This window comes from Centropristis striata, chromosome 17 (genome assembly GCF_030273125.1).
Source record: "Centropristis striata isolate RG_2023a ecotype Rhode Island chromosome 17, C.striata_1.0, whole genome shotgun sequence".
NCBI lineage: Eukaryota > Metazoa > Chordata > Actinopteri > Perciformes > Serranidae > Centropristis > Centropristis striata.
This window is the reverse complement of record NC_081533.1, coordinates 35510587-35522983: the sequence shown is the minus strand read 5'-3', so window position 1 is coordinate 35522983 and position 12397 is coordinate 35510587. Positions and strand designations below refer to the sequence as shown.

Below are 12397 nucleotides of genomic sequence, written 5' to 3'. Positions count from 1 at the left end.
TCACTGTATATATCTCATCTATAGTCTATACACAGTATTCATATCATGCAGTTTATTCTCTATAGCAGCTGTTCTCAACCTTGGGGTCGGGACCCCAGTTGGGGTCGCGAGATGATTTCTGGGGGTCGCCAAATCATTTTGGAAGCCAGCTCTGTCTCCACTGTGTTAAAGTGTTCATGTGTTTTAGTCTTTTTGTGTCTTTTTTGGTAATTTTGTCCTTTTTTTGGTAATTTTGTGTCTTTTTTTTTGTCAATTTGTGTCTTTTTTTTGTCATTTTGTGTCTTTTTTGGTAATTTTGTGTCTTTTTTTGTCAATTTGTGTCTTTTTTGTCATTTTGTGTCTTTTTTTTGTCATTTTGTGTCTTTTTTGGTCAATTTGTGTCCTTTTTTTATCACTTTGTATCTTTTTTTAGTCATTTTTTGTCTTTTTTGTAATTTTATGTCTTTTTTGGTCATTCGTCTATTTTTAGTCATTTTGTGTCTTTTTTGTCAATTTGTGTCTTTTTTTTGTCATTTTGTGTCTTTTTTTGTCATTTTGTGTCTTTTTGTGGTCATTTTGTTTATTTTTTGGGTGATCTGAACTGTGCGTGTGAGATTGTGTTCAGTGAGTGGGGGTCGTGGACAACATGCATGTTAAATTGGGGGTCACGACTCAAAAAGGTTGAGAACTACTGCTCTATATAATGTGTCATTATGAGCATATCTTGTACTCACACCTGTTTGATATATTTTATACTTATACCTGCACTGCCTGCTGTAACTGCTGCACATGTCCATGCTGTTTATATCTTGGTGTGTTCATATCCACCACCTACTGTTATATAATAATATATGTACATTACTCTGCATGTTGCTAGTTTTTGCACTGAACAATAAAGTTGAATTGAACCAACAATCTAAAGTGGATTCCTGTTGCTTTTAGTCTCAGATTTACTGGTTCTCTTTAAAGCTGCAGCAGACTTACTTCATTATTTTAGGGAATTATTTTATATACATAATAATACTTCTTGTTAATATTGTTTATATCTGATCAAGCATGAAGGTGAACATGTAAAGTGCTCTACATACAAACATTTTATGTTTACAGAAAAACAGAAGGCTGTATCCTGATATCTATGTTCTATTTTTAATCTTCACCATCACACTAAATGCCTAACTGAACCCTAACCACCTCACCTAAACCTAATTATAACCTGCACCTTAAAACCAAGTCTGAACCCTCAAACAGACCTCAGGAGAAAAAATGTCCTCGCTTTGTCCTTTAAAGCCCTGGTCCTCATATGACGGAAAGACCTGAATACACAAACACACATGCGTTTACTTCTATCTTTGTGAGGACACTTCATTAACACAATGCATCTGTAGCCACGAACCAAAACACACACACACACACACACACACACACACACACACACTGTATAACATTAGATTTCCCAGCAGCGTTACTCAGAATAATCAGCTGCAGTGTGTGTGTGTGTGTGTGTGTGTGTTACTTCAGTAAAAGTACTAATACACACTGTGAAATTACTCCACTACAGTAAAAGTCTGAACGTACTGAAGTAAAAGTACAAAAGTATCAGCATCAAAATGTACTTAGAATACTTTAGAACATATAAAAACAACCTATTATTGGATCGGAATTATGATGCATTAATGTAAGCAGCATTTAATTTAAAGATATGGCTAATTTTAACTACTAAACTACTGTTATGAGGTTTAATTTAAAAAACAACAACAAGTCAAATCACTTTAAATTATTTTTTATGTTAAATCTCTTCCTGTAAAGTAACTAAAGCTGTCAGATAAATGTAGTGGAGTAAAAAGTTCAATATTTACCTCTAAAATGTAGTGAAGTAGAAGTATAAAGTTACATAAAATGGAAATTATGGCATCATATTTGAGTCAAAAGTCGCGCGAGCGATAACACATCTGCACGCGCATTTATTTTGTGTCACGCGTGCAGTTAAAGACAGTCATATCCCGTGGCTATTCCATGGATATTTGTTCCTATTGGTTTGTTCCAAGTCACGTGACTTTCAAGGTCCCGGCGGCGCTGTTTACACAGAGCAGAGGGGAGAGGACAGGAGAGGGTGCAAGTAGAGGTTAGAAAATTGCAAATAGTTCAATAGTAGATCATGTGGAAACACAATTCCCCCCCAATATTCGTGACACTTGTGGGTTAAAGCATTGCATATATAAAATAATACAAATAGAAAATATGACAAATTCAACTTGCATTTTTTTTCCTTTGCTTCTGATTCTTCTCTTCTGTAATTCTAACTGAGTTATTCTGCGCAAGACATGTTGGGGTTGTTTCCACTTCTAGCCATGATTGTGCTGATTCCATAGAGCTGTGGGACTTATAGATTTATGGAGATTTTATATATTGCACTGAAGCACAAGGACAGGATGAGCAAAATGTAAAAAGAGCAAAAATCGTTGGGGTTCAGAGGGTTAAATCTGTCTCAGTACATAAATATATAAATATAAATAAAATAATAGGAGTCCCATTAAGGACCTTGTTCCTTCCCCTCCTACATCTCGACTCTCCATCCTCAACATGCATTAAACGTCAAAACTCAAATCCATATCTGCATGGCTGTCAGGTGCTATGAATTAATATTCCTGTGTCGTCCTGCCCCCTAAAGTAAAACAGCAGCTGTGAACTCTGCCTTGCTGAACATTAGCTTGTCCTCAGCTGCCCCAATATAAAACACTATCAGTAATCATTGCATTACCAGTGTGTAACTGGTTTATACAGATTACTTAATTCATGTCCTGCTTGAGATTAGTCAGTTTATCATTAACCAGTCGTGTCTGTATTAACATGGTGTCATTACTGAAGGAACATTGCAAGAAATATGAGACATTCACATACCAAAAACTATTTTTGTCACTGAATAACTACTTATCAGTTAACATGAAGAAATAAATGTTCTGTTAACAAAATAAACTGCATGGAGAAGTTGATATCAGTGAAAGTAAAGGTCAGAGCCTATCAATGATTTACAGACTGAGTGGCAGTCAGATGATGTGACAACACGCAGCATTCAGCAGGTATGTGATCTTTGTCTAACATTTAATCCAAAGAAAGACAGATAATTCCAGAAAGAAGCGGGTCTGCATACTGAGTTGTGGTCGCTCTTTGACACAACCCAAGATTAGAAAAGATAATCAGGTTTATTTCATAACTTGTGTCAGTAAAAAAACTTGCAAGCCCAAATAAGTATTCTTTGTGATACTTATTGTGGACTATGTAACATGGAAAGGGTTCTAGCGTAAGAAAAATATTAAAGAGTTCAGACTTCAAACATTATTTTTAACATAACGAAAGCTGTGGTAGAAAACTGATAGTTTAATACTCTGAAACTGCCATTATTGTGAAGTGAACTGAAGAGTTTAATGAAGGAGATGTGTGTCTGTATGGTAATATTCAGTAGAATGCCTTAGATGGCAGTAAAGACTTGAGTTTCATCTGAGCTTCAGGACCATCTAATATGCAAAGTTTAGTTAATAAATCAGGACTTTGGGTTTACTAATAACTTATTGACCCTCTGAAGACACGCTGGCATCATCCAATCACATGACTTCCTCATAAAACCTTCAGCAGCGTGTTTCCTGCCGTCAGATTCCCTTTAAAGTTCTGGCTTCAAACTCCATGACAGTTTTTGTTTAACCCATTGAAGCCTGGAAAGCAGATACGTTGTTTTGTAGTATTTGTATAAGCTCTCAAATACTTTTTGAATTTCATTTCTATCTGCTACAGAGGCTGAAAAATCTGTTATTTAGTAGAAGCGTTGACACTTCTGTTGAATTTCCAGAAAAACTTCAGGTTTTAGGGGCTGATTTTAAAATCGCCCAAAGGTTTTACAGGCGTTTTAGGCCTCAATGGGTTAATGATGATAGGCCAAGTAAAACTGTAGATGAGGTCAAATATATTTAATATGAAAATATAGAACTCAATGTGTTCTAAGAGTATGTGTTTTGTGTTTTTGTGTTGTGATGAGTTTGTGCTGAAAATAATGATACCAACATGTGATGGTAAACATGTTTAGGTTGTTTATACAGCCAGAATAAAAAGGAGTCAAAAAGGGGCAAAATAGCACAAAACTCTGCAGAGTTAGAGCCTGTCTAGAAATGACTCCACTGTAGGCCCAAGTTTAATTGGTTTAACTATTCAGAGCATTTTATCTATAGAATTCCACTGTTCATTCTGGTTTCTGTTCATTTTTTAGCTCTTCGTGATGCTTTTCCACATGGATGGAAAGTCCATTCAAAGTCGTCTCAGAACACTCAGTGTTTTGGTTTCCCCTCTTGTCCTGACACTCTGCTGTCAAGGTAACTTGCACAATAATACATCTTCGTCATTTTTGTGTCACTAATAAGTCGCTTATGTGGGTCGACCACCAATCTGCTATCAGTAAAGGTCCCATTTATAATTTGGGTCCAACACAACAACTTTGCTGTGGTAAAACTTGATTGCTAAATCATATTTTCATTTGTTTTCTCAGACTGGTCTCCCCTCAAAACTTCAATATATGTTTGTACAGGCAGTAAAATACGACTCATATTTCTGCTTTAGACTGTCCTCTGCTGTGATCTTGCGGATGTGGTTGTAATGATTGATGTGGATGCGGAGTTAAATGGAGGATGTCACATTCAGTATGGCAGGGGAGGTGGGAGGGTTGAACAGGAGAAAGGGTTTCATGTCCCACGTGAAAACAGAAGTAAACTATTTTTTACGTAACTTCTGTTTTTACATAATTTCAGTTTTTCAGATAATTTCCAGGTTTTTTAAATGTAATTTCCATTTTATTCGTAACTTCCATTTTTAAAAATAACTTCCATTTTTATGTAACTCCCATTTAAAGCGTAAATTCAGTTTTATAAGTAACTTAATTTTTTTGACATAACTTCCGATTTTCCTCAGTTTTTTTTTTCGTAACTTGTTTTTTTTAATGTAATTTACGTTAGTTTTTTTACGTAACTGACTTTTTTTTTACGTAACTTACGTTTTTTTATGTATCTTCTGTTTTTTAACGTAACTTACGTTTTTTATGTAATTTCCATGGCTCAAGTCTTGTGAATGACATGAGGTTTTTGACATAACTTCCGATTTTCCTCAGTTTTTTTCGTAACTTGTTTTTTTAATGTAATTTACGTTTGTTTTTTTACATAACTGGCTTTTTTTTACGTAACTTACGTTTTTTTATGTAACTTCTGTTTTTTACGTAACTTATGTTTTTTATGTAACTTACGTTTTTTACGTAACTTAGGTTTTTTTATGTAACTTCTTTTTTTTTTACGTAACTTACGTTTTTTATGTAACTTACGTTGTTTATGTAACTTACGTTTTCTACGTAACTTACGTTTTTTATGTAACTTCCGTGGCTCAAGTCTTGTGAATGACATGAGGTATTTTGGACATGACTGAAGGTAGTCACTTCACCCTTGTAACTACTTCCCTTCCAGCATTTGCATGTATAACAACTGAATGAAAGTGTGTTTCCTTCAGTATCAACAAGTCCTCTCGCCCCCTTTTTTTCAATCAGTGACATCAGGCATTTACTGAGGCTTCACAGAAAACCTGTGCTATGAATGCTGTGTCTTACTGTCGGGGATGGAGCCTCATAAAGTCAACTAGATGATCTTCCTAACAGACATTTGTCCTTCCAGCTCAGTCTCAGCCAATAGTAGCAACCCTCGGTGCTGACATCATTCTGCCGTGTCAGCTGGAACCTGCAGAAGATGCTACAGACCTGACGGTGGAGTGGTCGAGGCCGGACCTGAACCCCAGGTTCGTCCATGTGTGGCGTTCTGCTCAACACCTTGTGGGTAAACAACACAAGTTATTCAAAGGAAGAACGTCTCTGCTTGTTGAGAAGCTGAAGCTTGGAAACATTTCACTGAAACTGTCCAAAGTGAAAATCGCTGATCGGGGAACATACAGATGTTTTACTCCAGGACTGGACAGGCAATGTTTTGTTCAACTACTTGTTGGTAAGTTCATGATGTTCAGTTTTTCTCACTGCAGGAAATCAGGTTTAAGTGGGATTAATTTAAAGGGGAACAAGTTAATTTAAAAGTACCTTTTTGATACAACTACCATTTATAGTTTATCATGAAATACTTTTGCATTTTGATTGTTTGTGAATGAATAATTGTCCCACTTCCACTTCCAGGTGCTGTTTCCTCACCGTTCATTAATTTAGCAGGGATTGATAGAGACAAAGAGGGAGTGGTTCTCCAGTGTGAGTCTTCTGGCTGGTATCCAGAGCCTGAGGTGTTGTGGCTGGACGGTGAGGGAAAGCTCCTCTCTGCTGGACCTACAGAGACAGTCAGAGGTCCTGATGACCTCTATACTGTCAGCAGCAGAGTGACTGTGGAGAAGAGACACAGCAACAGCTTCACCTGTAGAGTCCACCAGAAGGACACCAACCACACCACAGAGACACACACCTATATTCCAGGTGGAGAAATTACTTTATTTTAAATGTTGTGATTATAGTTAAGATCCAGTTCTCTATAAATGTCATGTTTTTTTCCTCTGTTTTATCATTTCAGATGATTTCTTTAACATCCAGTCCAGTTCTGCTCCCATTATTACTGGTTTGGCTGTTAGTCTGGCAGTTACTTGGATCATCCTGTTTGTCCTGTTACTTTTCTTTTTTGTGTGGAAACGGAGACAAAAAATAACCAGTAAGTCACAAAAAAAATGCAGTACTAATGCTCACAGGTTTTATGGGGAATATTAACTTGACTGAAGTGTCTCATAATGTATCATATGATACATTTGTTCAATGCAAATGTCTTCAATGCCTTCAATCTCTTTAAATAGAAACCAAGATAAGCGACAGAGATGGACCTGAAGAAGGAGAAAAGAATAACTTCTCTGAAACTAACAAAAGTGAAGATCAGCTCACTGAAGAGAGAGAGAGGCTCATGGCAGCTGATTCAATGCAAATGCAGGTTTTCAAAGAGGAAGGAGAAGATAATACCAAGCACGTAAGAAACAGGGACTTGATTTTCTCAAATTAAGAGGAATTAGACAACAAGAGCAGCTACTGGCTGGACGAGAAATAATCTGATAAACAGCTAGAAAAGCATCAGACTTAAACTTGAACTTCAGCTGCATGAATAGCTGATATTTCTCTATGTGTAATTGTTTGAAAGTTGTGTCTCTCTATTTTTCTCTCTTACCAGCATGAAGACAAACTATCTGCTGCCTCTGATCTGTCTCTGGTCCCTGATGAGGATCTAAAGAAGAAAGTGACTGTGAACGAAGTGGATATTCCTAACAAGGTGATGGTGGCTGAGAACAATCAGACTAATTAGATTAAAGACCACTGACCTCGGCACTGAGAGGCTCTTAGCACCTGTGCACATCAAGTGTTAAAAATGCACACAGGCTGTAAATACGATGACGATGAATACGATTGTGTGCAATGATCCCTGACATATTTGACTTTATTTCTCTCTCCTCACTTCAAATAGGAGGCAAACCAAGCTGCACCAGCCAAGTCCTTCTTGTTTTCTTTGGTAAGTGGTGCAGCCTATATCACAAATTACACATTCGCCTGAAGTTACTTTGTACATAATAACAATCTAATCTAATCTAATCTACTCTAATCTAATAACTAAGGTACTCTAATATATAATAACTAGAAAATTTCCTCTGGGGAAATTCTGAAAGGGCCACGGGGGCTACTGCCGGTGTGTGTACACTATGATGAGATTCTTCAGAGATTTATAACTATGCCCTTTAACCTCAAAATGTGTGTGTGTGTATGTAATTAAAATCACTTAAAGTTACTGTGTGTGTGTGTGCGTGCGTGCGTGCGTGCGTGCATGTGTGTGTTTGAAGCATATGTATGCATGTGTGAGGAATGTGCGTGCTTACGCGCATGTGTGTGTGTGTGTACATGTATCTTTAACTGTTATTACATTAAATGACCAGTGTGTGTGTGTGTGTGTGTGCGTGTGTGTATCTGTAACTGTAATCACATCAAAGATCAAAGGCAATCAGATCAAAGCAATCAACAGAATTAACTGACACCTGCTAATGTCCCGGAACATTGACAGGTGGAATTTCTGGCCTCGAACAGAAAGCATTTTTGGCAAAACCATAATACCTATCATTGATCCGACTTCACTTTGAGCGTCCTGAGTTCTTCCTGAATGTCTACATATGATTTTTTAAAGAAAAATTGAAAAATAGCTTTGTTAGAGCAATCTAAAAAAACTGTTACATCTCATTTTTTCTGAAATCTTCCTGCGTTTTTAATATGGGAGCCAATGAGGCTGTTGGTGCGTGTTGGTGGTGCATCTGTGCGTCCTACGCACAAACTATAACTCTGACAGCTTTACCAGAGGATTGTGAGGGAGAAGACTAATTTTCCTACGTTTCTATGTATAAATTATTTCTGTAGAGTGGAATTTGTGGCCTGGAGCGCAGTTTTCAAATTTATTTTTTGACAGTTTTTTCTCTCCCTCTACACTCTGGCGATGATGTCACACACTGTGACACGAACATTCCGTGCAATACACACCCATTATATTCTCAGAATTTCTCCAAAAATGATCATGGTCATTGAACAGGGATTGATAAAAAACTATATGACCTATCGAAACGTGGATTAATACACCAATACACAAGACTTGTGTCTACTGTTTAAAGTTTAAATGGAGTCTCTAGGTGAAATTATGCTGGAGAAGTAGACGTTTAAAAATCTCCAAATATTGTTCTTTTTCGCTCATTTTTTGTCGGCCGTCCCATTCACTTCAATGCTAAATTTTGGGCTGTTTTTCGTGACTTACGTCGGGAAAAATTCGTATTCTGTAGAGAAAAGTAATAGCACACCAATCTCGATCAAACTCCTCAAGTAGCTATTGGAGGAATTGCAGTTTTTGGGACATTCTGTGTTGGACTCATTTTTTCAGCTCCAGAAGTTGCTGCTTGGTTGGATAACAAGCAGGAAGAAGAAAAGAAAGTGATTGTTATTCATCTTATGACCAATTTGTCTCTCCTCCCATGCCTTTTCTTAGCTCCCATCATCTTTTAGTTCTCAGACGCAGGCTGAGAAGGATGCAGAGTCCTTGAAGAAGGAGGTTAGTCTGTATTTTCTTCATATAAAACAGTTTTCCTGCATTGATTTCAGCCACTGTCCACTACTAGATTATCAGCAAACAGCAGAGAGACACAGACCAACTGGTGAACATAGCGGAGCATTTAGTCTTTTCTCAGTAATTAGTGAAGACCATAAACAGTTAAAAGAGTCAATAATGATGCTTTCACAGCTCAAGTCCATTTGGTTCGTCTGAATCAGAGTGAAACTGACACTTTTGTTTTGTTTGTGTTTACTCATAGTAGTACTAGTATTATTTCATAGTGGTTGGTTCCAAACATGGAGCTTGACACAATATAAAATTAAATTTGAAATTTTGCTGTCCATTTTTTTTTTTAACCTTGATTTTGCACTCATCTATCGTGCATGTCTCTCATCTTTTTTCTCCCTCTAGGTGTTATCAGCTGACAACAAGAAGCTCCAAGAGGAGAAACAGAGGAGTGAGAAGGAGCTGAAAAAGGAGCTGGAAAACAAGAAAAAAGAGGTTCTGCTTTTATTGAAATTTATTTTTTTTCCCGTAATTTACTTGGTTTAATTAGAGAACAGTCTGTCATCTTGTGTCTTTATCTTCTCTCCTCTCAGGTGGATCAACTATCAGCTGATTACAAGAAGCTCCAAGAGGAGAATCAGAGGAGTGAGGAGCAGCTGAAAAAGGAGCTGGAGGAGAAGGAAAAAGAGGTTCATCTTTTATTGATATTGACACCCCTTTCATGTCATACCACCTCTATCAGGGAACCACACAAGAGCCAAAGATTGTCCCCAATGTTTTCTGCATTTTCTCAATGCTGTATTTATTTCTGATATAATTAGCTGATTTCCCCGGCTGCCTCATAGGATCGCCCCTCAGTAATACAATTTGGTAAATTGATGACGACTTATTTTGGATGATGCTGCTAAAAAAGTCAACAACATTCATATATAAAGACCATATGAAAATGTACTGTAAATAACAAGGTTCTACAGCAATGTTAATGTGACTACTGAAATATATCATCAGTTCAAAATGACTTTTATAGAAATTTTAAATAGTTCTCATTTTGGGCTAATGGAGCCTAGCACCCCCGGCAGAATTTGAGGCTCAAAGACCTTTCACATTACAAAGAATAATAACAGCTAAACGTATATCTGTTGTGCCTGTATGTCTGATTATGATTTACAAACAGCTGAAATAAACACCAATCTGTCTTTTTTAGCTGAAGGAGTTGGGAGAAGCAGCCAACGAACGGTGGAAGGAACAGAATGAAGAGCTTAATAAGGCAAAGGGTCAGATCAAGAGTAAGGATGCAGAGATCCACCAGCTGAAAGGACAGGTACACACACACACACACACACACACACACACACACACACACACAGTGTCAGTGCTATTCAACACCATTGAAAAAAGTGAAGAATGTTTTAGAATATAATTGTTTTTATTTCATTACAATGCAGGTGCAAAAAAGTACCGAAAACCAATTATTATAATGCCTTCAGATACATTTTTTTTTACATAAAACAGTGTTGTTGGCCTCTATCACTCACTTGACTTACAGAGACACCTGCATGTTTTTATGCTTTAAGTCTATTTTTTCACATTTAGTGAAGTGTTTTCTGCATATACTGCATTCACACACACATTCATACTGGTGGCAGAGGCTACCCTAAACGGTGCCACCTGCCACCATTGGAAATTCATTCACACATCGATGAACGCAGCATCAGGAGCAATTTGGGGTTCAATATCTTGCTCAAGGATACTTCAACATGTTGGCTGCCATGGTCAGGAATCAAACCACCAACCTGTCCATCAATGTGCCACTGCTCTACCAACTGAGCCACAGCCGCCCCAAGAGAGATTTCAAGAGAGCTGTTGAAATCACACATATACTTATTAACCTCATCCAGATTGATTGACTCCCAGTCTGTTTGTAGATAGATAACTTTCAGTAAATTCCTGCTGTCAGTCAGCCTGGTGAAGACAAATCCACTCAGCTGCTGCAGAGTGAAGCGCGCAGACAGACTGGGAGCCTTGAATAATAAATGAACATGCAGTTAATCAGTTCAAAACACATATACAGCAGGAAATTTGTGATATAAACAGCTGTATGAACAGATTACGACATGCCAGAAGACGGAGTCAGTGTGGGTTGCATAATATAATGTATACATAATGCTTCACTCAACTCACTCACGTCTCACTCCCAGTTTCAGGTTATACTAACTGCAAGAAGGAAAACTCAGCACAGAGCTCATATTCTCAGTATATACAGATCCATATGTTGTATCTAATAAACTGAATTCACTCATTGACATAACGTAAACATTTAAATAAAATGTCTGTCTTCATCTCTCCTCCCTAAACAGTTGGAAAAGCGGGACTGGACTAGGGAAGGAATGGAAAAACATCAGAGTGATCTGTTGGACTACAATGACACGGTGATTTTTTCCACTCAAATATAAAAACATTTTTTTCATATACTCTCCATATGACATTGATTTTTACTGAGATGATCAAACTAACTAGGAGGGAAATCTGAGACATCAAATAACCGAAAATTAACTCAAGTGTCACTGTAACACACGTGTGTGATAGAAAATCTATGTATAAGTTAAATATGCCTCTCTTCTTCTCTCTTTTGGTCCCAGTGGCAGAATGTGGTCAAAGAAGAAATGACCAAAAGGGAGAATGCTGAGAAAGAACTGGAGAACCTAAAGGAGCTCCAGACCGAGGTTAAAGCTTTGTTTTCATCTCACTGTCTTTTTTTTCACACCAATATTGGTATTTCTCGAATAACGTTGTCAAGACAACTCAGATTTATTATCTCCACAATCAAACAGCCATACACTAGCTAAAGGCTAACTCCAGCAGCCCAGGAGCTCTTCTGTTTTCACAGCAAATGTTCACTTCTGGACGAACAACTGAACTACCTTTTAACACATCTCAGTTTAGAAGGCTAAAAGTCTCACTGAAAGGACGTGCATGTTCATTTGTAGAACAGACAAAAGTGATGCTCTCCCTCTGAAATGACCTATGATTGGCCAAAGTCTTATAGATTTATGCATTATAAAACCTTATAGCAGCGGTGTCGTCAGAGAACTTCTGCAAAAAGCAGCTGGTGGTGTTGTGTTGAACGTCCGCTGGTGGTGAACAGGAAAGGAAGGAAAGGAAAGTTTATCGTAGTCATATCACAGATTTTCTGAAGCCTGATAACAGAAAGGCAAAAATAATGCCTAGTAGCCCAACTTTTATAAAGGTAATAAATCACAACCTCTAGCTCATCAGAAACTATT

At 37.4% G+C, this 12397-nt stretch overlaps 1 protein-coding gene across 1 annotated transcript; it reads left to right on the top strand.

Moving 5' to 3' along the window:
- Window positions 1–4617: 4617 nt before the first annotated feature.
- Window positions 4618–11959, top strand: LOC131989331 (butyrophilin subfamily 3 member A2-like). Its single transcript, XM_059354521.1, has 13 exons — window positions 4618–4675; window positions 5676–5999; window positions 6182–6469; window positions 6564–6698; window positions 6838–7004; window positions 7203–7301; window positions 7494–7574; window positions 9045–9107; window positions 9519–9608; window positions 9707–9802; window positions 10318–10434; window positions 11753–11836; window positions 11945–11959. The coding sequence occupies exons 1-13, from the start codon at window positions 4618–4620 to the stop codon at window positions 11957–11959; spliced, it is 1617 nt and encodes a 538-aa protein (XP_059210504.1).
- Window positions 11960–12397: the final 438 nt, after the last annotated feature.

Bases quoted from the DNA above. Each gene is read 5' to 3' on its own strand.
- LOC131989331 (XM_059354521.1), top strand. From the start codon at position 4,618: ATGATTGATGTGGATGCGGAGTTAAATGGAGGATGTCACATTCAGTAT. The intron at 6,000-6,181 runs GTAAGTTCATGA...TTCCACTTCCAG, and splicing joins TTTTGTTCAACTACTTGTTG to GTGCTGTTTCCTCACCGTTC. The intron at 9,609-9,706 runs GTTCTGCTTTTA...CTCTCCTCTCAG, and splicing joins TGGAAAACAAGAAAAAAGAG to GTGGATCAACTATCAGCTGA.